Here is a 25,876-nt window from a genome sequence, read left to right on the forward strand (position 1 = left end):
GAATCTATTGCACATTTATTTTTTCAATGTTTTGGTTGAATGTACAACATTTTATTTATAAGAGAAAACTGGACATTCAGTAGCTACGTCTGCATGAAAAGGACAATTTTCTTTACTTTGAAAACAACCAAATGGAAAATGATATAATTTTTTTTTTTGTACAACTTGTTTTATTTTTAGGTAAATTTCATATCCACAAAAAGAAATGGACTGAGATCAAACCAAATTTTACACTTTTTTTGAAGGAACTTTACAACAATACAATACAGCACCGACACCAATGGACTAGAAATGCCAAAGGCTTTAAAAACAAACTTTATTTTGGAAAAAAATGTATTTAATTAATATAATCTTCTTTACATTGATGCATTTTTTTATACATGATACTTCTATACTCTTTTATATTTTTTTCTTCCCCTAGCTCAACAGTATTGTTATGTATATAATTGTTCAGTTAAAAAAAATAGAGGATATTAAAACCTTAAAAAGCATCACAACTCAGAACCTTTTCATAGAGGAATGCTTGTCTATTTTGTCTTTTTCTTCTTATCTTCATGTCTTTTTATTTATTTGTCTATTCACTAATATTATATTTTTTCTGTGCATATCCATATGTATAATATATTAAGTGTTTAATATGACATTATTGGAGCACTTTTAAAAAAAAATGTATAAGTAAAATTCAAATGAAGTAGAAAAAGAAAAGAATACCCCCCCCCCCCACAAAAAAAAAAAGTTCCATTCCTTTTCAATAAAGTTCATTGAAGGACAAAGAAAAGTGAAGAAGTGTAGGCGACACGTCAGATACCGACCACCGTTCATAATGAACCTGTTCATTTCTTAAAAGCCTTCAATCTTATGAAAGAGAAAAAAGTGTGTTTTGTTTTTTGAAGCATGAATTTAATCTGTGAAAACCAGTTGAAAAATAAATGACAGAAGATAAAGGTAAATATTGATCCGTTTCCTGCAACAAGTGAATTCTTTATTTTGTTTTTTTTAGATGGAAACAAAACCAAAAGCACCTGCAGCATTCAGTTTATAATAAATACATTTCAATCACATTGTATCATATAAACTATAAACTCTACTGTGTAATAACTCCTGTTACAGGAGCTGCTGCCCCCCGGTGTCGGGACACGTCACATGCAGTCAGGATTCATTCTAACAGAACTGAACAGAACTGAAGAATCCCACACTCTGTCCATCACTTGAACTCACCGGACACTGGTGTGAAGAAAAGAAGAAATGAACTCAACTCAGAGAAACAGAGTTTAGTTTCATTCAGTCGACTCACCAGCTCTGCTTTCTGTTTATAATTATTATTATTATTATTATATACAGACCTTCAGCTGATTACCACACACACACACACACACGCGCGCACACACACACACACACGCACGCACGCACACACACAGTCTCTATTATAGCACTGATCTGAAAGGTTGCTGCTGCTGCCGACAGGAAGTAGGCTACAGTGTTTTTCACAATAAAAGTTCTTCTTGGTGGCTCGTGTGTCTCATGATTTAGTGAAACACAGTCAGAGTCTGGGAACGTTTGTCCTTTAGCTCGGTCCGAGACGTGAAGCAGAACCAGGTCCCGGTCTCAGGTCCCGGTCCAGGTCCCGGTCCTGGTCCCGGTCTCAGGTGTAGCTGTAGCCGGGCAACGGGAGGCTCTGGCCCTCCTTGGCCTCGAAGAAGGTGTAGGACAGCGTGATGGTGCTGACCCGGGCCATCCGCGGGTCCTCATCGAACTCGGGGTCGATGTAGAAGAAGACGGGCATGTCCACCTCCTCGTGGGGGTTCAGACGCTGCTCCTCGAAGCAGAAACACTGCAGGCAGGAGGACGGACAGAGGTCAGAGGACGGATTCAGGGACGGATTCATACAAATTAAACATTTTCAAACAGCACAAATCATGTTCAGGGCAACAAACTGCCAGGAGAAATATCCCAACAAGTTATTGTTGACACGAGCAACTACTGTATGTTGCTTCTTTGTTTGTGTTGGGAGGATGTCATGTAAAAAAAAAAGAGAAAGAAACAGGAAGTAGCTAAACAAGAACTTAAGTACTAAGTGGAGAACGGGTAGCACTAAACAAACTAACACTTCTTCCTACAACTTTTCTAACATGCAAATTGTTGTATTGACCAAAATGCTTTAAATGTGTTATTTGACGGACGGACGGACGGATGGACGGGACCAGACAGATAGATAGATAGATAGATAGATAGATAGATAGATAGATAGATAGATAGATAGATAGATAGATAGATAGATAGATAGATAGATAGATAGATAGATAGATAGATAGATAGGACCCCTGGCAAAAATGATGGAACAAGACTTGCTACAAAACATGGTTTATTCAAAACGCCAACCTTCTGATTTTAAGAAACACTAAAAAAAAAAGCAAGAAAGAAAATTCTTGTAGTCAGTCACAATTTTTTTTTAGATCAAGTAGAGGAAAAAAATATGGAATCACTCAATTCTGAGGAAAATATTATGGGATCACACTGGTAGCATCAAGATAGAAAACTTACAGCAATATGTTTGAAAAATTCACAAGAAAATGTGGCAACCAACTGACTTTTTGTGTTTCTTGAAGTCAGAAGGTTGGCGTTTTGAATAAAATTTGTGATTTGACCTTTTTCTACAAAATAAACGACTAAATGAACAAGAGACAGACAGGTACCTGGATCTTGTTGAAGTACTGTCCGGCCTCGAACGGCACCACGTTGTAGGTGGAGATGCCGATGATAGGTTTGTCCGTGGGGTTCTTGGCTCTGTAGAAGGCCAGCGCCGTCTCACCGGGAACCACCTATATACACACACAGACACACACACACACAGACACACACACAGGGAGCGTCAGTCTCATGCTAAACCTTCTGGACCTCATGGTTCTGGTTGAGTGGACTCCGGTCTCTTACATACAGAGTCGGCCCAAGGCATAGGCGAACTAAGCACCTGCTTGGGGCCCTGTGACTATTGGGGGCAAGTAACGTTTTTAAATTGTAGTGCGTAACTGTTGTCGATCCTTATAGAAACACTGCGTAATTACAAAAAAACGTTGATTATTGTTGCATTTCAAATTGTTGTTGCACTTTTCTGTAAAAATTTTAAAAAGCAGATGATGTGTTTACAGTAAATGCATTGTCTTTTGGTTTATTTTGTTACTTTTAGTCGACCGAGTTGACATTCAGTATCCAAGTACTATATAAATTTGAAGAAATGTAAATCAACCCCAGGCTGTAGCTACTTTTAGTTAAATTTGGTGCCATTTCAGAATAAAAACCATAGATGGGTAAAAACCTGCCAGGATATGATGATTCGTAATGAAATAGTATTATTGGCAGTAATAGAGGGCACCAAAATGAAGGTTTAGCTTAGGGCCCCATGGAGGCTTTGGACCGGCCCTGCTTACGTACGTAGATCTCGGTCTGCTGCGGTCTGAAGTTCCACTGCATGCTGGCGTGGGTGTCGGCGTTGAAGGTGATCTTCAGGACGCGCTCCTTCACCGGCGTCATCGTCTCCACCAGGTCCGCGTCGTGTCCGGCCACCGCCGTGCCGCCGAGCCCCGACGCCTGACACACACACACACACACACAGAGACTCCATTTAAACTTTAAACAGTAGACACAAGTCTTGTGTGTTGTCGTATTACTCCACGTTTTGATAGGTCATATAGTTTTTGATCAATCCCTGTTCAATGACCATGACCATATTTGGAGAAATTATGACATTATAATGGGTGTGTATTGGACGGAATGTTCGTGTCAGAGTGCGTGACATCATCGGTTAGAGTGGGAGAAAGCCCAGAAAAAAATCCAGATTTTTTCTCTTTCCACATTCCTCCCGGACACAATTTACACTCTACACACATGATTTTTTTCCAAATGTGTAGACAAACTTGTTCTGTCTCTCACCATGTGCTCAAAATATCAGAGAGACTTACAGAATTTGAATTATCAGCCTCTAAGTGCGGCCACGTCTGTCTCTGCTCCTCATTGACTCTTGAAGATTTTCTGAGAGAAGCAGAACGGACCCCTGTTTTAAACTCACAAGTGTCTCCAAAATATTTACTGTAGAAACACCAGAATCACACCAAATCGTTCAGGAAGTCCTTGTGATGCTCACGGTCTTGGTTTTGTTCTGATAGGAGTTACCGTTTTGTCACAGTAAGCCTAAATGTGAGACCAGTGCAGAGGCAGAAAATCGCTCTTTTTTTTCCACGTTTCTGTCTGCCTCAGCCTGGGGGGCCTCTATCGTCATTGGCAACCAGCTCAAGTTGCCGTGGTAACCTCTGAGCCTCAGGCCAGAGCTCGTTAACATGTTTATAAACAATCCACCTGGAGCTCGTTCAGATTGAAAAAGATCTTTGGAAAAGAAATCCTTCGCAGGGTCTGAAGAAGTCAAACTGAGCTCTGGTAGCTGATGTGATAAATCATTTTCCAGGACAACTCAAGCTTTTCCAGGACATTTTACCCTTTTTCTCACTCAATTTCCATGTGTTTTCCATGCCTGGATAATTGGTCAACTATTTCCCAGGTTTCCCAGGTTTACCAGGATGCGTGGGAAGCCTGCAGGTGTTTCCTCACCTGGCAGTAGAGTCTGTAGAGCGGCACGGCGGCGTACGACAGGCCGATCATCCCCACGCCGGCCGCCGCGATGTAGGTCAGCGCCGTCTTGTTCCTGGTCTTGGAGTCGTCCTCGCGGGCACGGCTCCTCCGCCCACCGCCGCCGCCGGTCTTGGCTCCTCGGCTCTGCAGGGTCAGAGGTCGCCGCCGCAGCGCCCGCAGCAGCGCGGCGTGAGGCGGACAGACGGACGGACGCAGCAGCAGAGACAGCAACATGGACGGGCCTGCAGTCGCTCCACACCTGAGGACAGAGGACACAACTGATCATAAATCAATCTGTCATAACACTTCATCTTCCAATCAATCAATCAATCAATCAATCAATCAATCAATCAATCAATCAATCAATCAATCAATCAATCAATCAATCAATCACCAACAAAACACTTCACACACGCACTGCAAAAACTCAAAATCCAAGAATATTTTTGTCTTATTTCTTGTCAAAATGTCTTAATTTTAGACTCAAAACTAATCTCTTTCCACTTAAAATAAGACTCATCACCTAAAAATGAACTTGTTTTTTAGACACTTTTTACAAACTAATTTTCAATTGAAATAAGTAGAAAAATCTGCCAGTGAAAGCAAGTTTTTTGAAGCTAAAAGCTTTTTCTGTGATAAAATACTGATTTATCTGGAAAACAACACATTTAAACCTAAAAGATCAAATCTATGATGTGATTGTCTCTGTTGTGTAGTTCAGTGTTTGTTCCCAGTGTTGAGACACACTGCAAAAACTCAAAATCTTACCAAGAATATTTGTCTTATTTCTTGTCAAAATGTCATTTCTAGTCAAAACTAAACTCTTTCCACTTAAAATAAGACTCATCACATAAAAAGCAGCTTGTTTTTAGACACTTTTTACTTCTTTCAAGCAGATTTTCACTGAAAAACTTGCTCCACTATCAGATTTTTCTACTTATTTCAAGACAAGTTGAGCTGTTTAAGTTTTCCTGTCAAAGAGAAAGTCAAAGCTCAGTGAGTTGGTGTCTCAGCAGCAGGTTGTGTTCACCTGTAACCTGGACAGGTATATGCAGCTATACAGTCTATGGTATGCAGATATCAGTTAGCAACACAACTATAATAGTCTGATGTAGTGATCCTGAATATGAAAAGAGGCTCATCTCACTCCACTCTGCTCTACATGTAGAAGCCTGTTGTAGAGATTTACACGTTTTCCTATGAAAAACTATATTCTAGTGTAGAATCGTAAAGTAAAACACAGATTTACAGAATTACAAAGAAGACACATAAAAACAACATGTTTCCTCCTCTGTCCTGCATCTGGCCTCATGTCTCTCAGCAGCAGCAGCAGCAGGTCCAGGACCGGGAATCGAACCGGGACCGGGACAGAACGACCGATCAGTGACGTATATAGACAACCAGGATCAATAATAATAATAATGATGATTAATTAACTCATGTTACCTGAGAGAAAAGCTGCCGTGACTTTCAGCTCTGCACTCCACTCATTACCAAACACACAGGAAACTCTCATCACAGCGGTGCAGCGCTCAACCCGCTCCGACTGCCGCACTGCAGCGAAGAAAGGTTCCGCCCGGATAGACGGGACAGCGGTGAACACACATAGGATATATTATATTATATTATATTATATTATATTATATTATATTATATTATATTATATTATATTATATTATATTATATTATATTATGTGTTTATTTTAGGAAACTTAGGGAAAGGAACTGTTTTTGTCGAATCTTTTTATATTACAAGGAAAATATGACATCTATAATGCAAATGGTCATCCAAAAAAACAAACTTTTACGAGTTTAAAATAGAAATCAGATATTATATGCAGCTACTACAAAATATGAAAGACAGAAAAGCCTTGGAATATTATAAATCATTACAAACAACTAGGCTATATGATTTAATAATAGGCCTAACTATAATATATACATATAATACCAATACCCCTTTCTATGTATCTATGTATCTACAGCTCTGGAAAAAAAACCAGAGAAAGACCACTTTCACAAATGTTTCTTAAAAGCATCTCTACATGTATGACAATCATTCTTTTCTTTTCTTTTTTAAACACCAACACAAACACAACTCATTCTCCTTAATGAGACTCTGATGAGGTCATCACCTGAACCACATCTGGTTTGATAGGAAGATTATAAATAAAAACCACTGCTGGGATTAAACATTGACATTATCCCACAAAAACTGATTTATAAACTCTTCCTGAGTTAAAATATTCTTGCTGTGTTGTTTAGGAATAAATATGAACATGTTTTCTTTGCATTATTATTATTATTATTATTATTCAAGGTCTGAAAAGACTTGATGTTTTTTGTTATTTAGACTAGTTTAGTCATTTTCAGCCAATAAAAGCTATAAATGACAATATCTTTTATTTCAATTTTGGGAGAAATGTTGTCGGTTGACAGAATAAAACAAAACAAAAAATAATTAAATTTTACTCAAACACATATAAATAGTAAAACCAGAGAAACTGATCATTTTGAGAGTGGTCTCTTAATTTTTTCCAGAGCTGTATGTATAGCCTATATTTTTTGTTTGTTTGTTTTATGTATGTATGTGTGTAGGTATATGTATAAAAAAAAAAAAAAAAAAAAAAAAAAAAAAAATGTGTGCGTGTGTGTGTGTGTGTGAGAGCCGTACGGTGGCCGTGTGAGGTCAATCGCGCTTCGCTCCGTGCGGAGGGGCTGCAGCAGTAATGGAGGGGGTCACCGTCGGCCAGGTATTTGATGCCGAGTGCATCCTGAGCAAACGGCCCAGGAAGGTGAGAGTCCGTCGGCCTGGGGAGGGAGAGGGAGGAGGAGGGGGGGGGGGCAGCGTTCCGGTTCGAGTCCGGTTGGTTCTGACCCAGTGTGTGTGTGTGTCTGTGTGTGTGTTTGTGTCCACAGGGGAAGTGTGAATATCTGGTGAAGTGGAGGGGCTGGTCGTCCAAGTGAGTAGCTGCTGCTGCTGCTGCTGCTGTTAGCCTGCTAGCCTGTTAGCTCCGCTGCTAGCAGCCACAGACAATGGAGGGGGAGGGGGAGGGGGGGCTGGGGGGTTCGGTGGTTCTGGTTCTGGTTCTGCAGGAGCACGGACCCTTTGCAGCCGCTGCAGCCCGACCGACCGCCTGGTTGGTTGGTTGGTTAGCCCGCCGTGGAGGCTCGGTGCTCGGCTGCAGCAGCTCCGTCTCCGCCGGTCGGTGGAGCAGCGGCTGCAGCTGGAGCTCCAGACCCGGAGGAACCGAACCACATCTGGGTCTCATCTGGACCAGAACCATCTCGTTATTAAACCTTTAAATACAAAGCCAGGTCCAGAGTCACGTGTAAAAACACCAGTTATCCTGCTCATCATCTCTGAATCTGTTTATGATCGATTGGAAAATGTCTTGATTATTGATCAGTATTGATATCTATCTGTATTCTGTTGATATGACCTGATCAGCTCAGCATCACAACAGATAGCTTTATTATTATTATTGGTTCATTGACTATACTACTGCAGCATCAACACATCATTCAAACACACTGAACTTCATTTAAAATAATATTTTGTGCTGACAAAGTCCATATATTGGCTATATATAATCGATATAATAAACTAGTCGGAGTTCCAGACCCGGGTCAGCTGGAGCCCATGGCCCGGTGTCGGTGTTCAGAGGTGTCGGTGTCGGTACCGGTACCGGTTGTTCTCCTGATCCACCACTTCACCTCTGAAACACGAGACAGTCACTTCCTGTGTATTGATCCATTATGATCAGAACCACATCTGGGCCACATCTGGATCAGAACCATCTCATTATTAAACCTGTAAATACAAAGACAGTTCCAGAGTCACGTGTAAAAACATCAGTTAGCCTCTGAATCTGTTTATAATCGATTGGAAAATGTCTTGATTATTGATCAGTATTGATATCTATCTGTATTCTGTTGATATCACCTGATCAGCTCAGCATCACAACAGATAGCTTTATTATTATTATTGGTTCATTGACTATACTACTGCAGCATCAACACATCATTCAAACACACTGAACTTTATTTAAAATAATATTTTGTGCTGACAAAGTCCATATAATGGCTATATATAATCAATATATGAATATAATAAACTAGTCGGAGTTCCAGACCCGGGTCAGCTGGAGCCCATGGCCCGGTGTCGGTGTTCAGAGGTGTCGGTACCGGTCCGGTACCGGTTGTTCTCCTGATCCACCACTTCACCTCTGAAACACGAGACAACCACAGTCACTTCCTGTGTATTGATCCGTTATGATCAGAACCACATCTGGGTCTCATCTGGATCAGAACCATCTCATTATTAAACCTGTAAATACAAAGACAGTTCCAGAGTCACGTGTAAAAACATCAGTTAGCCTCTGAATCTGTTTATAATCGATTGGAAAATGTCTTGATTATTGATCAGTATTGATATCTATCTGTATTCTATTGATATTACCTGATCAGCTCAGCATCAACAGACAACAGGTTTATTATTATTATTGGTTTATACTCCTCCATCCTGCTCACTGCAGCATCAACACATCATTCAAACACACTGAACTTTATTTAAAATAATATTTTGTGCTGACAAAGTCCATATATTGGCTATATATAATCAATATATAAATGTATATAAACTAGTGTTTGTTGTGATGTTTTCAGACACAACAGCTGGGAACCAGAGGAGAACATCCTGGACCCCCGACTCCTGGCAGCGTTTCACAAAAGGTGTGTGTGTGTGTGTGTGTGTGTGTGTGTGTGTGTGTGTGTGTGTGTGTGTGTGTGTGTGTGTGTGTGTGTGTGTGTGTGTGTGTGTGTGTGTGTGTGTGTGTGTGTGTGTGTGTGTGTGTGTGTGTGTGTGTGTGTGTGTGTGTCTCCTCCCAACACAACAGGAAGTGTTTCTGGAGGACACAAAAAAGTGAGGGACCAGGCCACAGGCTAATGCTAAGCTAATATGATGAATGTGATCAATAACATGAGTCATGTGACATTGACATTCTAATAAACCAAACAAACTCCCTCGCTTTAACGTGACTGGTCCCTCACTTTATTGTGACCGGTCCCTCACTTTATTGTGTCCCCAGACTAGGCCCTCACTTTAACGTGACCGGTCCCTCACTTTATTGTGACCGGTCCCTCGCTTTATTGTGACTGGTCCTTCACTTTATTGTGACCGGTCCCTCGCTTTATTGTGACCGGTCCCTCGCTTTACCGGTCCCTCGCTTTATTGTGACCGGTCCCTCGCTTTACCGGTCTCTTGTTTTATTGTGACTGGTCCTTCACTTTATTGTGACCGGTCCTTCACTTTATTGTGACTGGTCCTTCACTTTATTGTGACCGGTCCTTCACTTTATTGTGTCCCCAGACCGGTTCCTTGCTTTATTGTGACTGGTCCCTCGCTTTATTGTGACCGGTCCTTCACTTTATTGTGTCCCCAGACCGGTTCCTTGCTTTATTGGGACCGGTCCCTCGCTTTAACGTGACCGGTCCTTCACTTCATCGTGACCGGTCTCTCGCTTTAACGCGACCGGTCCTTCACTTTATCGAGTCCCCAGACCGGTCCCTCACTTTATTGTGTCCCCAGACTAGTCCCTCGCTTTAACGTGACCGTTCCTTCACTTTAACGCGACCGGTCCTTCACTTTATCGAGTCCCCAGACCGGTCCCTCACTTTATTGTGTCCCCAGACTAGTCCCTCGCTTTAACGTGACCGTTCCTTCACTTTAACGCGACCGGTCCTTCACTTTATCGAGTCCCCAGACCGGTCCCTCACTTTATTGTGTCCCCAGACTAGTCCCTCGCTTTATCGTGACCGGGTGAAGAGAGGGGCTGAGCTGTCAACTGATCACCACCTGGTGCAGAGTTGGATCCGCTGGCAGAGGAGGAAGCTGGTCAGACTTGGCAGACCCAAGCGTATCGTGAGGGTCTGCTGGGAACGTCTTGCAGAATCCCCTGTCAGGGAGGTCTTCAACTCCCACCTCCGGGAGAGCTTTGACCGGATTCCGAGGGAGGCTGGAGACATTGAGTCTGAATGGACCATGTTCTCCACTTCCATTGTTGACGCGGCCGTCCGGAGCTGTGGCCGTAAGGTCTCCGGTGCCTGTCGTGGCGGCAATCCCCGAACCCGGTGGTGGACACCGGAAGTAAGGGATGCCGTCAAGCTGAAGAAGGAGTCCTACCGAGCCTGGCTAGCTCGGGGGACTCCCGAGCCAGCTGACGGGTACCGGCAGGCCAAGCGGACGGCAGCCCGGGCGGTCACGGAAGCAAAAACTCGAGTCTGGGAAAAGTTCGGGAGGCCATGGAGGAGGACTACCGCTCGGCCTCGAGGAAATTCTGGCAAACCATCCAACGCCTCAGGAGGGGGAAGCAGTGCCCCGCCAACACTGTTTACAGTGGAGGAGGGGAGCTGTTGACCTTGACTGGGGATATCGTCGGGCGATGGAAGGAATACTTCGAGGATCTCCTCAATCCCACTGACACGCCTTCCGTCGAGGAAGCAGAGGCTGAGGATTCGGAGGTCGATTCATTCATCACCCAAGCTGAAGTCACTGAGGTAGTTCAGAAGCTCCTCAGTGGCAAGGCACCGGGGGTGGATGAGATCCGCCCTGAGTACCTCAAGTCTCTGGATGTTGCGGGGCTGTCGTGGCTGTCGTGGCTGACACGCCTCTGCAGCATCGCGTGGCGGTCGGGGACAGAGTCTCTGGACTAGCAGACCGGGGTGGTGGTCCCTCTCTTCAAAAAGGGGGACCGGAGGGTGAGTTCCAACTACTGGGGGATCACACTCCTCAGCCTCCCGGGGAAAGTCTATTCCAGGGTGCTGGAGAGGAGAATTCGGCCGATAGTCGAACCTCAGATTCAGGAGGAACAATGCGGTTTTCGTCCTGGCCGTGGAACGCTGGACCAGCTCTACACCCTCCGCAGGGTGCTCGAGGGTGCATGGGAGTTTGCCCAACCAGTCCACATGTGTTTTATGGACTTGGAGAAGGCTTTCGACCGTGTCCCACGTGGCATCCTGTGGGAGGTGCTCCGAGAGTATGGGGTCGGAGGCCCTCTGCTGAGGGCTGTACGATCCCTGTACGACCGGAGCAGGAGCTTGGTTCGCATGGCCGGCAGTAAGTCAGACCTGTTCCCGGTGCGTGTTGGACTCCGGCAGGCGCAGCCAAGGGCCGGAGGGGGTACGGTTCGGAAGCCACTTGATTTCATCTCTGCTTTTTGCAGATGATGTTGTCTTGTTGGCTCCCTCGAGCCAGGACCTTCAGCATGCACTGGGGCGGTTTGCAGCCGAGTGTGAAGCAGCTGGGATGAGAATCAGCACCTCTAAGTCCGAGGCCATGGTTCTCGACCGGAAAAAGGTGGCTTGCACCCTCCAGGTCGGGGGAGAGTTCCTGCCTCAGGTGGAGGAGTTTAAGTATCTTGGGGTCTTGTTCACGAGTGAGGGAAGGATGAAGCGCAAGATTGCCAGGCGGATCGGTGCAGCGGCCGCAGTAATGCGGCCGTTGTAACGGTCCGTCGTGGTGAAGAAGGAGCTGAGCCGAAAGGCAAAGCTCTCGATTTACCGGTCGATCTACGTTCCCACCCTCACCTACGGTCATGAACTCTGGGTCATGACCGAAAGAACTGGATCCCGGATACAAGCGGCCGAAATGAGTTTCCTCCGCAGGGTGGCGGGGCGCTCCCTTAGAGATAGGGTGAGGAGCTCTGTCACCCGGGAGGAGCTCGGAGTAGAGCCGCTGCTCCTCCACATCGAGAGGAGTCAGCTGAGGTGGCTCGGGCACCTGTATAGGATGCCCCCTGGACGCCTCCCTCGTGAGGTGTTCCGGGCATGTCCCACCGGGAGGAGGCCCCGAGGAAGACCCAGGACACGCTGGAGTGACTACGTCACTCGGCTGGCCTGGGAACGCCTTGGGGTCCCCCCGGAAGAGCTGGAGGAAGTGTCCGGGGAGAGGGAAGTCTGGGGATCCCTGCTCCGACTGCTGCCCCCGCGACCCGGACTCGGATACAGCGGATGAAAATGGAATGGATGGATGGATGGTCCCTCGCTTTATCGTGTCCCCAGACCGGTCTCTCGTTTTATTGTGACCGATCCCTCGCTTTATCGTGACTGGTCCCTCGCTTTATTGTGACCGGTCCCTCGCTTTATCGTGACCGGTCCCTCGCTTTATTGTGACCCCAGAAACACTTCCTGTTGTGTTGTGAGTTTGTGTCTGTGTGTGTTTCCTGAGGTCTCGGTGGTTTGACCCCTCTGAGCAGCCGTAGTTTCAGCCTGTTGATGTTGATGTTGTTCTTCTTGTCCTTCACAGAGAAGCGGAGCGGGAGCTTCTGTTCCAGAAGAAGGGGAAGAGGCCGAGAGGTCGACCACGGAAGATTCAGGTGAAGCTCCTCCCACTTCCTGTCATTCTGCTCCTTAGTTCTTCTCGCCTCTTTTTGTTTTTTCCTCCGTCACTCATGTGTGTTGTGTTTTGTCCCCAGCAGCCGGTCGCCCCCACCGTTAAAGACAGCCGCTCCTCGTCCTCGTCCTCCTCCGGCCTCTCGTCCTCGGCCTCCTCCTCCTCGGAGGACGACGACGATGACGACGACGACGACGATGATGAAGATCACCAGAAGAAGGCGAAGCGGCTCCACCCGGTCCCTCAGAAGCGGCCGCAGATCCTGCTCGCCACACCGGACCCGCCGCCGCTCAAGAAGAAGCGCGGGAGGAAGCCGCTTCACCCCGACCTGAGGGCCTTGAGGCAGGCGAAGAGCCGACCTCCTCCTCCTCCTCCTGCTCCTCCTGCTCCTCCTCCTCCTGCTGCTCCTCCTCCTGCTCCTCCTGCTCCTCCTCCTCGCCACCACCAGAACCTCAGACTGCACAGAGAGGATCCTCGGCCCGGCGTCAAGAAGCCTCTGCAGCCGGCGAGCTTCACCTACACCGGCCTGAGCAGGAGCTCCAGGGACGAGGCCTCCTCCCACACCTCCTCCTCCTCCCACGCCTCCTTCTCCCACTCCCACTCCTCCCACTCCTCCTCCAAACCCGGATCGCTCGGCATCTGGACCAACCGCTCCCTCTCCTCCTCCTGCTCCCACAGTAAAGCCGCTCCGTCTGCTCAGAGTAAGAACTCCGCGTCTGAGCTCAAGCGCTCCGTGTCCGAGTGCGGCGCCGGCGGCGGCGGCCGAGGCGACGGGTTCAAGGTGGCGCCGATGAAACAGAGTTCTGGTTCTCTGGGTTTGCACGGCGGCGGCGGCGGCTTCCTGACTCAGCGGAGACAGGACGGCGTCGGAGCGCAGAGCGGCTCGGTCCAACACAAGCAGCAGAACTCCTCCGGCCTTTCCAAACCGTCCGCCGCGCTGTCGTCCTCGTCCGCGCAGCGAGACCACCGGGCCAATCAGGCGCTGAGCCTCCGGGCGCTCAACCTGCAGAGCGTCACCAAGGCGGCGGCCGGCGGCGGCAGCAGCAGCACCGGCGCCGCGGCGGCGTTGGCGTCCCGGTCCAGTCTGAGGAGCGGCGGCATCGCAGTGAAGGGAGGAGGCGTCAAAGAGACTCGGATGGCGGCCGGACTGCAGCGCTCGGCGGCGGCTGCAGGCGGCGGCGGCGGCGTGGAGCCGGGCCGCGGGAAGGACGGCGGCGGCGGTTCGGTCCGCGGCGGCGGCGTCGTTGGCGGCGTCGGGAGGCAGGACGACAGGAAACACGGGCTGAACTCTCAGAACCGGAGCCTCAACGAGCTCAGCACCGGAGACTCGGACGAGACGAGCAGCAGCGAGTCGGAGCACGCCGCCGCCGCCGCCATGTATCCTAGCAACAGCCGGCCCAGCCTCGGCAACGACGCCACCGAGTCGGACACGGAGACGGACTGGCGGCCGACCCGCAACCTCCTGGAGCACGTGTTCGTCACCGACGTCACGGCCAACTTCATCACGGTGACGGTGAAGGAGTCGCCCACCAGCGTCGGCTTCTTCAACGCGTCGACGAACCACTGACGTCACTTCCTGCCGCCGCCGCCGCCGCGCTCAGGGTTCCTACAGCAACCACGCCGGTCTCCACGGAGACGCACAACACATCCGGACCAACCAGTGATGTCACACACGGTGGAGAAACTCGTCGTCATAGGAACCCTGACAGCCCCGCCCCCTTTACACCTGCAGTCAAAGCACAGTGTGACATCACAGTGACATCACAGGAAACAGGAAACCGTCTGACGCAGAGGAGAGAAAGTCTGATTGATTGATTGATTGATTGATTGATTGATTGATTGATTGATTGATTGATTGATTGATTGATTGATAATCGATCGATCACTGATCATTTGGAAAAAAAAGTTTCAAGTCAAAATTTTCTTCAAATCGACCAATAATCGATTACTGATCAATAAACTGGTTGTACGTTGTAATTATCAGGATTCAGAACTATTGATCAGTTCTGGTATTGATCTGGTTCAATCTGACGTTAACTGTGTCAAACAGAACCGGTTCCGGCCGGTTTGAACTTCCTGTTTGTTCCAGGAGCTAAAGATCAAAGATCCTGAACATCAAACCAAACAACAGAGAAATGATTGACGGCTCCTCTTCCTCTTCATCCTCCCCCTCCTTTCTCCTCTCCCTCTTCTTCCTCCTCCTCTACCTCTTCATCCTCCCCCTCCTTTCTCCTCTCCCTCTTCTTCCTCCTCCTCCTCCTTCTTCTTCCTCCTCCTCCTTTCTCCTCCTCCTCCTCTCCCTCTTCTTCCTCCTCCTTTTCCTCCTTTCTCCTCTCCCTCTTCTTCCTCCTCCTTTTCCTCCTCCTTTCTCCTTTCTCCTCTCCCTCTTCATCCTCCTCTTCTTCCTCCTTTCTCCTCTCCCTCTTCTTCCTCCTCCTCCTCCTCTTCCTCCTCCTTTTCCTCCTTTCTCCTCTCCCTCCTCCTCCTCCTCCTCCTTTGTCATCTCCCTCCTCCTCATTTCTCCTCTCCCTCCTCCTCTTCTGTCTCACCCCCCTTCTCCTCATCCTTCTGCTTCATCTCCCTCCTCCTGCTCTTCCTCCTCCCCCACTCCTCTGCCTTCTTCCTTTTCTACCTATCCCCCCCTCTCTCCTTCTCCCCCTCTTCCTCCTCCTCCTTTTTCCTCCTCCTCCTCCTCCTCCTGTATATTATTCAGACAGAGGAAGAATCCCCGTCGTCGTGGTTTTTCCTCCTGAACAGATTGTTTTGCTCTTCGTCTTTCAGTTCCTCGGACCAAAGCTGTAAACGAATGTGAACGATGTTGATTTAGATTATTGATTATTGATTATCGACAGTATTCTCTGCACTACGCACAGTATATCAGTGAAAACTCTTCATCTCCGTGAGAGACGTCCCAGCGTCACTTATATATATCCTTATCCGATTTTATACCGTTTGAATACGTCTGTGTGTCGGTGGACTTTGTGTTAATTTATATTTGTACATAAGTTTTTCATGTTGATCTGATCGACCTGGTGCTCATGTGGCCGGCGAGCGCCAGATGTTGTAGCCTGTGTGCCTCTCTGCCATTTTGAAGGTATTTGAAATAAACCATAAGAACGTTCAACCGTGTGTGGCCTCGTGTTGTGTTCAAGGACCCGTTCTCCGCTGCTGTTCACGTCTCCACCAGCAGGCGGCCTGAGACCAAGAGAATCTCTGTAGAACCATAAACATCACTGCTCTTTGTAACCGGGTCATGACCAGGTAAGCTCGGTGCTGGCCTGCCGGGGTCATTCCTATGTTCCCATATTTCTAACTTTTGTTGTCACTGAAAATTAGGCCCTATGTTCCCACAGCCCTTTGGTCCCACTATTGGTTGGGTTTAGGTCAATGAAGAAAAGAGTTGGTTAAAGCAGAAGTAAGCGATCCGGTCGTTTTGGCTAACTTCTTGTCAGCAGATGGAGTTAGCAGCCCCCGCCCTCGTCATGGATCTATTGGTCCTCGTCCCTACGTCACCACATTCAGGCGCATCCCTTGGCTGCACACACAGAGAGGACTGCCCCTTTATGCCGTTCTCAATCCTCATTGGATAAAGGTTGTAGGATACAAGGAAAGTTTTCTCCTGGGCTCAGAGCAGAGCAGAGTGACTGACAGACCCGTGTTTCAGACCAAACACTCTATAGAAGTGATTGCTGTCGGAAGATACAACTATTTAAGACTTATATTAACACAAACATATCACTTACTTCTGCTTTAACAACAATGTCTAATCAATGAAGAGCAGATGAGTGGTTTCAGTGTGTGAAGAAACGTGTGTTTGTTATTAACCTGTAAATGCAGTCGGAGCTGAGGTGGAATTTTCCCTAAATAAGTTTTGAGTAAACAGGCGGCGACAGAGACGCCTCACAGCTCCTGGTGTATAAACACTTAGAACAGTGTGGGGCAGTGTAGCACCCCCAACCCCCCCTCAACAACCCCCCCTCAATTTTTATAAATTAAAAAGTGAGAGAAAAGGATAACAAAACAAAAAACATAACACAATGAAAAACATCAAAAACACAAGCATGAAACTAACACACACAAAAACAATAAATGATGTGTTGCAAATATAATAAACACATAAATTAGTTAAGAAGAACAAACAAGTATACACTCTTCAAAAGTAAAAAAGTTAAAGAAAAAAAACTAAACACAGACAGGAATAAAAATAAATAATCAAAATAAAATAAAAAATAAAAGATCTCTCCTTCTATTATAGTCTACTTGCCAGCCCATAGGGCCCCATTGTGAACCCGGAAATGTTGAGTACCCCAAAGTTTTATGTTAGAAATAGATAGTATGGGCAAAGATATTCAATAAACCGTCTTTGGTATGGGTCCCCAGGATTCAGAAACTGCCGGATGCTAACTTATATATATTGGGCAATTAGCACAATTGACAAAATTAGCATAAATTAGCATAATTGCCTATATGGGCAATATTTCAACAAAATTGACTTGGCTGATCTGGGCAATATTGGAGTGGTTTTAGGGGTTATTGATGATGCTGAATCCATTTCTGACATTTTCAAAATTCAAAATGGCTGTCTAAACCGGAAGTGACCAGATTTTAACCGCCAGTGGGCCGATTTTGATGGATTTCATCTGGTCACTTCTGGTTTAGACAGCCATTATTGCCCAGATCAGCCAAGTCAATTTTGTTGAAATATTGCCCATATAGACAATTATGCTAATTTATGCTAATTATGTCAGTTATGCTAATTGCCCAATATATATAAGTTAGCATCCGGCAGTTTCTGAATACTGGGGACCCATACTATATATTTCTAACATAAAACTTTGGGGTACTCAACATTTCCGGGTACTCATTGTTGGCAAGTAGACTATTAAAAGCACTTCTATAACTTAAAAAATAATCAATTAACAGTTGCCAAATACAACTTTCTGATACTTTCAAATACAGAATCTGATTTTCTCGGAATGTCTCATAAAAAGATCTGAAAGAGTTGGGGCCAACTACGATGTTTCATCTCTGTTTTTAGCTGAAACAAAGTTAGACAACAGAGAAACAGACAGACAAGTGTGTGTGTGTCTGTGCTGCAGGAGTCTCCCTGTTGGCACAAACACAACAGACTGTCATCAATCAGCTGCTGAACCAACACAACTGACCGTCAACACAGAGCTGCAGCCCACACACACACACACACACACACACACACACACACACACACACACACACACACACACACACACACACACACACACACACACACACACACACACACACTCTTCATCTTCACATCAGTTGGTTCCAGCGTCTTCTACTGGTTTCTACTGTCTGAGCTGAAAGTTTCACTGTTTATGAACGTGTGTGTGTGTGTGTGTGTGTGTGTGTGTGTGTGTGTGTGTGTGTGTGTGTGTCTGTGTGTGTGTGTGTGTCTGTGTGTGGCGACAGTCAGACCTGCCGGTCGGCGGCTGCAGATCTCGACTGTCTCCTCACACCAGAGTGAAAACCTTGAAACGTCTCAGTGTGACATCCGACTACGCCCACCTGTCAGAGCCTCACACACACACACACACACACACACGCACACGCACACGCACATGCACACACACACACACACACACACACACACTCATCTACCTTTATACTGTATGGGGCTTTAATACAAACATCTACCTTTATTTTGAAGGAGCTTTAAAGGGAGAGTTCACCCAAAATTCAAATTTCACTCATTATCTCCTCCCCCTCATGTGGACTAAGGGCTGGGAGAAGTTTCAGAGTCCTCCGTGGCTTCTCTGAGTTACAGCGGGGCTCCGTGCAGCAGTGCATGTCCATATGACGGTTGAGAACGGAGCTCACTTTTCTTCGTCCAAAAAGACACACCAAAAAACATCCAAATACCTCCATGCTGCTCGTCTGTAATGTCCGTCTTGTATTGAAGCCCCGAAATGAGAAATTGTTCAGAAAGAAATTAAATAAGTCTATATTTTAAGCTTGTTTGTAGCAGAAGCTCCCAGTGTTGCTCTGCCAGAATCTTGCACGATTTGCGGAGCCGTGAACTGGGCGTCAGTGCAAATCACGTGAGATTTGCACTGACACAGGAAGAGCAGTGAACTGAGACACTGGGAGCTTCTGCTACAAACAAGCTTAAAATACAGACTTTCGGTCTTTCGGAACAATTCTCCGCTATCCCTTTAACACAAACATCTACCTTTATTTTGAAGGAGTTTTAGCATCACACAACTGAGCTCCTACAGGATGAATCCAAGGTCATCAAACATCTTCCTGTGTGTGTGTGTGTGTGTGTGTGTGTGTGTGTAGGAGGGTCATTCAGGCTGGTAGTGCCAACCAACACACACAGACACACACACACACACACACAGATCAAAGTCAGTGTGACCTCGACCTGAATACCTGTCCACTCTGCAGAGATAAGAGCCTCCACACCTGCACCGGGATCATGTGACTGGGTTTCCCCTCACACACACACACACACACACACACACACACACACACACACACACACACACACACACACACACACACACACACACACACACACACACACACACACACCATCAGTGATCAAACCACAGAACAGTTTTTGTAGAAATACTGAAAATATCTTTATGGTGAATTATTAATGACACGTACATTTATTCATTCATTTATATTCTTATACAAACTGGTTTAGGGAAAATATTCAATCTATAAAAGTGAGTTTATTATTATATTATTAAAAAAACAAACGTTTGCTTTTACACATTCGGTCCTCCACTGTGTAACTATGACATCATCACACAGCGTCAGGTCAGCTGACTGATGAGGTCACCGCTGCAGGTCTTTGATGTTTTTCTGTTTTGTTTTGTTCCAGATTTCAAATTAAAAAGCGGCCGTTGGTCTCGTGTCTCCACTGCAGGAACCGTCTACAGGAACTTTTACAGGTCTAAAGGCACATCCCATAAAATATTTAGTCGTTGTCGTGTTAACAGGGCTTTACTCTGTGCTGATGCGATACCAAGAGAAATAAGTGGCTTTATTAAAACTCAGCTTTATTTATATTTTTTATATTTAAAGCGTCCACACGGCCAGAAAAAAGAGAGAATAAGTCGTTAAAAGACGTGTGAGAGCAGCTGTAGTAAAGTTGATAAATAGTCCGATGTGATTGCACAACGATCAAAGTGTCAAAACAACTCGAGCCGTTAAAAAAACTCAAACCGAACCAAACAAACGAATGTGTGATGATGGAAACTGTTCGGCGAGTCCTGGGGCCTCATTTATCAAAGAGGGTGTAAAACTGCTACTAAATATTTGCGTACGGCGAAAAGACGAAAATGGCGTACACCCTAAATATTTACACCTTTTTCAGATCAATCAAACTGTGCGTACGCACAACTCTCCGCAATAAATCACACAGGACTCAAGAATGGTGCACACGTGAACACACCTCTTACTCCACCCCCGGAACGCCTATATACAACTATATATGGTCAGCACGTGCATATTTAATTAGCCATGTGCTCTCTGTGGTGCAGCAACTTTTGTGACAACAAAGTGACAAAGGAGACAACGGGCGGAGGACGGGGGAAAGAAGCGGAACTTCTCCGCTTCTCCGAAAGCAGATACACCGGCAATAACTCAGTCAGAAAAATGATCTTGCACTTTAATAAGCTACAATAAAAACAAAAACCTCCCAAATCTCAACAAAAGGGAGCAGAAAGAAGAAGAATCTTATGTAATCTGCCCCTTTATCCCAGAATTTTTTTTTTTTACCTAGATGTTAAAACAATGTAGGAAGCAGGACGATAGTTACCATTACTTTGCAGGCCTTCCCACTACACAGTTACAGCTCTACTGGACTCGGTTTAGGTCATTTTCCATTAGGCTACAGCTGAGTCCTTCACAGTTCCTCCTCAGGGCCGCGTTGTCTCGCTCTTTATTCTCTCCTCTCGTCAGCTCCAAACACACGTGCACCTGGTTAACTCAGGTGACAGAATAATAACAGTCTCAGTAGCTGCAGATCAGTGTGGCTGCTGCCGATGTGTTTTTAAACTTGGATGGTTTGATCCTTGTCGGACGTCACATATAGCCTAATCAAAAAAGCAAAATCCACAATGCGCTCTGTTTATCAATTAACATAAAGCCTAGTGTTATTATAGAGCGGGTTGGATTGCCAGCATCAACGGTCCACCACTACCACAATTACTTCATAAAATCCTACTGTGCTCTTCTAAATGTACTCCGCTCCTCTCTCCCTCTCACACTGCAGTTCTCTGACTCAGCAACGGTGTCGCCAATTCCTCCTGTTCCTCAAAAAAGGCGTACGCCAGGGTCAAAATGGGTGTAAATGTCCGCACTTTTCCCCGTCAGGTTTTGGCTTGATAGATCCCAAATTTGGCGGAGAAAAGTGCGTACGCACAAAACGAGGGGAAAATGGCGTAAAAAAAGGTGTATCCACAATGATAAATGAGGCCCCAGGTCTGAACACAGCGTCCAATCACAGGGCTTCACTTCACACGGCTGATTCCAGCTCTGTTTCCGTAGCAACAGCAGCCGAGGGGCCACGTCGGGTATCTAAGGCCCAATTCCAATCCGACCCCTCACGGACTCACTGACTTAGAGGCGCGTTCACGGGAAGTCCGTGAGTGTGTGAGGGCTGTTCCGTTGTCAGATCACCAAGTCAGTGAGTCAGTGAATGAGCCCTTACTGCCCCCTTACCGTAAGTCAGCACCGATGCTGACTTTGGGTAGGGGAATTACCCACAGTTCATAGCGTTGTGAAGTCAAACCATAACACATGGGATGCCGTCGGAACGCAAGTGTTAAAAAAAAGTAAATTAACACAAGTAGTCAGAGAGAGCTCCGCCAGTCTCTTTATTGTTAATGGACAGGAGCCAAAAAAAAGGAATAAATAAAAAGAGAAGAAGAAGTTTACTGTCAGTGTTAACGTGCAGTTTGTGATTATTGATGATAATTTGATCAGATCTGATCCAGGAATATTTTGTTTTGAGTCCGCCTCCCTCGCACACCTTGTGCGTATTGAAATTACAGTAAATTTATCGGTCCAAGGGCGGAGTTAAAAACATTTTGTTGTCAAGGAAACGTATCGTGAGAGTGGGTAAGTGCTGTTCCAGTCATGTTTACAGCATCTGGACCCTCACAGACTCTCACACTCTGTCACTTACAGCTGACGTCACTTTAGTCAGTGAGGGTTCAGGGCCTGAGTCTTTAGGGGGCGGATTGGAATTGGGGGGTAGTCGTTCCTCTCTCTCTCTCTCCGTCGCCACTTCCTGTTTCTCCTCCAATCAACTTTAACCAGCAGCTCAACCACTCATGTCCTCGCTGCTGATTGGACGAACAAAGTTTGAGTTTGTGGAGGTTTCAGGTTGAGTTTTGATGATGTCAATCAATCAATCAATCAATCAAACAATCAATCAATCAATCAATCAATCAATCAATCAATCAATCAATCAATCAATCAATCAATCAATCAATCAAGGAGCAGGAAGATGAAACTTTAAAGATATTTTCCTCATTAGACTCAAACTGTTTCCATGTGGGACTTTTATTTTGACAGGGCAGCACCTGTAGCTACTTTTTTAGTGAATATTGATCATTGATCTGGATTGATTGACTGATTGATAAGTGAATGGATAAAGCGACAGAGAGCAGCTGTCTCTATGGTTACAGCATCTCATGAGGAAGAAGAACTGTTCATAATAATAATCATCATCATGATAAATAGAAACTTTTGATTCATTGACACAAACTTTTATAAACGTATCGATCATGTACATCACTGAGTCTCTGAGTCTCTGTCTGTGTCTCAGTTGGGACAGGAGCACTTACACTCTGATATTATGGGATACTGCACCGGTATCCAGGCGCAGCGCAGCCCCCCCCTGCCCCTCCGTTGCCGGCGGCAGCGCCAGCGTAGGATGGTGATGTGCGTGGCCTTGCTGGGTCTGCAGAGCATCCCCGGTGGCACCGAGCAGGACCTCTGAGCGGAGCAGCGGCCCAGCTTCACGTGGCGCGGCCAGAACCGAACCCCCAGGTCGGTCCAGGCCTGCAGCACCGGGCAGAGCGCCAGAGACCAGAGCAGCTGCTGCAGCCGCCGCCGCAGCTTCTTCTTCCTGCTGCTGCTGCTGCCGCGGCCCAGCAGGGCCTCCAAGTCCAGGTCCAGGTCCAGAGTCCACAGCTCCTTGGGCATCGAACCAGACACTCTGTGGCGTGTGGTGTCGGCGTCGCCCGCGTCCTCCTGTAGATAGATAGATAGATAATTTATTCATCCTGAATGAATGCCAGGATGCTCCAAAGGGGAATGTGCAAGGGAGATAAATAGGATACAAAGAGGAAGTTTATGATAAAATATATCCTACAATGTCTAAAACAATAGAATATAGCCCTATGCTACAAGTAATTTTAAGTAAGTTTAATCTAGACATGGGTTAAATACTGTGCTACTTAATAAAGTGCAATACATAATTCAAAATGATATAATACTAGTGCTAAATGCCAAGGGGCCAAAACATAATTTAAGAAATGAGGTGTGTTGTTGTGCTCTTAGACATATTTTATGTTCCCCTCTTAGTGAAGGGAGAGGAGTTATAGAGTCTGACACAGGGAGGAAAGATCTCCTGGTTTTCTTCATTTTGAACATAAAACATGTTAGACAGTACAGACACCATATACACATTTACATGTACACGTTTACATAAAAAGGTCATTTAAGTTGTATCTCAAAATGAAAAATAGACAGATGAAGGGGATTAATAATTGTTTTGTTTTTTAAGTATACATATAGTATGTACCCAAACATGTATACACTCTTCAAAAGTAACTCGTCCTCCTGTGTGGTATATTGATGTGTTGATGAGAAGAAGGGATCACCGCCGACACGTCTTCACTTGTGTTCAAAAAGTTTTGGATTTAGAAAGCTTATAAATATTATGGTTTTGAGCCATAGGGAGAGAGATCTCACATTAGCACCAGAGATGCTCCAGGATTCTGCATTTTTTGTCTGCATCTTCTTGTTAAAGGGATAGTTCACCCAAAATTCATATTTCCTCATTATCTCCTCCCCCTCATGTGGACTAAGGGCTGGGAGAAGTTTCAGAGTCCTCCGTGGCTTCTCTGAGTTACAGGGGGTCTCGGCGTAGCAGTGCATGTCTATATAACGGTTGCAAATGGATACCAACTGTCTTCGTAACAAAAAGACACACCAAAAAACATCCAAATACCTCCATGCTGCTCGTATGTAATGTCCCTCTTGTATTGAAGCCCCGAAATGCGAAATTGTTCTGAAAAAAGTATATGGAACATCTTTATATATCTGTAAATGTATGTGTGTCTATCTCTCTTATAACATCTACCTTCGATGCGTTTACTTCTAAGCAAAACATGTCCATGAAGTAAAGCACAAACTCACACTTTCCTTCAGTTCCAAAAAAGGGCACGCATACAAAGAAGAACACTGCAAAACCTCAAAATCTTTCCAAGAATATTTGTCTTCTTTCTTGTCAAAATGTCTCAATTCTAGTCCAAACTAATCTCTTTCCACTTAAAATAAAACTCAATACCTAAAAATGTACTTGTTTTTAGATCATTTTCACTTGTTTCAAACTAATTTTCAATTGAAATAAGTAGAAAAATCTGCCAGTGAAAGCAAGTTTTTTGTGCTTGTAATTAGAAAGAAAAACTTGATCTACTGTCAGATTTTTCTACTTATTTAAAGTGGAAAATTTGCTTGAAAAAGGTAAAAAAAAAAGTGTCTAAAAACAAGCTGCTTTTAAAATGTGATGAGTCTTATTTTAAGTAGAATGAGATTTGTTTTTGACTAGAAATAAGACAAATATTCTTGGTAAGAGTTTGAATTTTTGCAGTGAACATCCTACATGGTGATGATATAAGATATTAGAGCAATAAGTTCAAGTAGAGAATACACTCGACCTGCTCCGGGGGGGTGAGGGCCATGAAGCCGGGGTCGAAGCCCCCCCCCAGGACGCTGCGCAGCTCCGTCTGGTTCAGGTCCGAGTCCCGCGGGTCCAGCGCCGGGTCCGGGTCCTCCTGCAGCTCCGCCGCGGGCAGCGCGTCGCTGGGCAGCGGCCGCAGCAGGTAGAAGCCCGGGCCCCCCTCCACCCCGAAGCCCCAGCCCCCCCACAGTGACAGCACAAACCAACACAGCAGGAAGCAGCACGGAGCCATGGCAACACACCGACACTCAGACTCAGACTCAGACCAGACCAGACCGGTCCGGATCAGACCCGGACCAGCTCCGCTCTGCAGCAGCAGCAGCAGCAGCATGATGGGATGGAGCCATGTGAGGGGGGAGGGGGGGGGGGGGGGGGGGTATCCAGGAGGGCGGTGATGTCATCCCCCCTCCCCTCCCCTCCCCTCCCCTCCCGCCAAAACACACACTGAAGACTAGTCAGTAACTTTTCAACTTTGAAAAGTTAAAATTGAAACTATATTTAATTGCTATTTTTTTAGCCAGGAAACATAGAAAGTTTAAAATGACAAGAAATTATGTCATGCCATCTCATCGCTGTGGAATTTCATATTTTATTACAGTTTTAATGTTTTCCTAATCTTGTCAACCCTGTTACCGACATAAACTTTACAATATACAGTATTTCTAATTAGAGATTATTGAGATTATTTAGTCTATATATAGTTAGGGCCACGGGCCACCGCCCCGAGATGCACACTCCTGTCAATCATGTCAAATCTGTAATGTACCATTGTTTTTCTAGGGTTTTTTGGTTAGGGTAACAGGGTTGACATAAAATCAGGGGACACTGATAAATTGGTAAATATTTATAATAATTAATATATACCATTACACTTTGTTTTGAAAGGTGCTCTA

The 25,876-nt window shown here is 45.8% G+C and overlaps 3 protein-coding genes across 4 annotated transcripts; 1 reads left to right on the top strand and 2 right to left on the bottom strand.

Annotated features, from left to right (window-relative positions):
• Positions 1-950: 950 nt before the first annotated feature.
• cox11 (cytochrome c oxidase assembly homolog 11 (yeast)) lies at positions 951-6,128 on the bottom strand. Its single transcript, XM_083993852.1, has 5 exons — positions 6,067-6,128; positions 4,600-4,879; positions 3,430-3,585; positions 2,694-2,819; positions 951-1,831 (listed from the first exon to the last, which is right to left on the bottom strand). The coding sequence occupies exons 2-5, from the start codon at positions 4,852-4,854 to the stop codon at positions 1,643-1,645; spliced, it is 726 nt and encodes a 241-aa protein (XP_083849978.1). The 5' UTR covers positions 4,855-4,879; positions 6,067-6,128; the 3' UTR covers positions 951-1,642.
• A 1,157-nt stretch (positions 6,129-7,285) lies between these two features.
• Positions 7,286-15,211, top strand: LOC311003073 (chromobox protein homolog 2-like). Of its 2 annotated transcripts, none has more exons than XM_083994757.1 (5): positions 7,286-7,415; positions 7,540-7,583; positions 9,289-9,354; positions 12,926-12,995; positions 13,095-15,211. In XM_083994757.1, the coding sequence occupies exons 1-5, from the start codon at positions 7,350-7,352 to the stop codon at positions 14,577-14,579; spliced, it is 1,731 nt and encodes a 576-aa protein (XP_083850883.1). In that variant the 5' UTR covers positions 7,286-7,349; the 3' UTR covers positions 14,580-15,211. The 2 variants fall into 2 exon arrangements, with proteins under 2 accessions (XP_083850883.1, XP_083850884.1); XM_083994758.1 differs by having other exon boundaries at positions 13,098-15,211.
• A 7,626-nt stretch (positions 15,212-22,837) lies between these two features.
• On the bottom strand, positions 22,838-25,314 carry nog3 (noggin 3; the record flags this gene model as incomplete). The annotated part of the gene is made up of 2 exons (XM_083994798.1): positions 22,838-23,134; positions 24,961-25,314. 2 exons carry the CDS (start codon positions 25,312-25,314, stop codon positions 22,838-22,840), a joined length of 651 nt encoding a protein of 216 aa, XP_083850924.1.
• Between the last annotated feature and the right edge of the window lie 562 nt (positions 25,315-25,876).

The sequence above is a fragment of the Trachurus trachurus genome, assembly GCF_905171665.1.
Source record: "Trachurus trachurus genome assembly, chromosome: 19".
In the NCBI taxonomy this organism is placed as follows: Eukaryota; Metazoa; Chordata; class Actinopteri; order Carangiformes; family Carangidae; genus Trachurus; species Trachurus trachurus.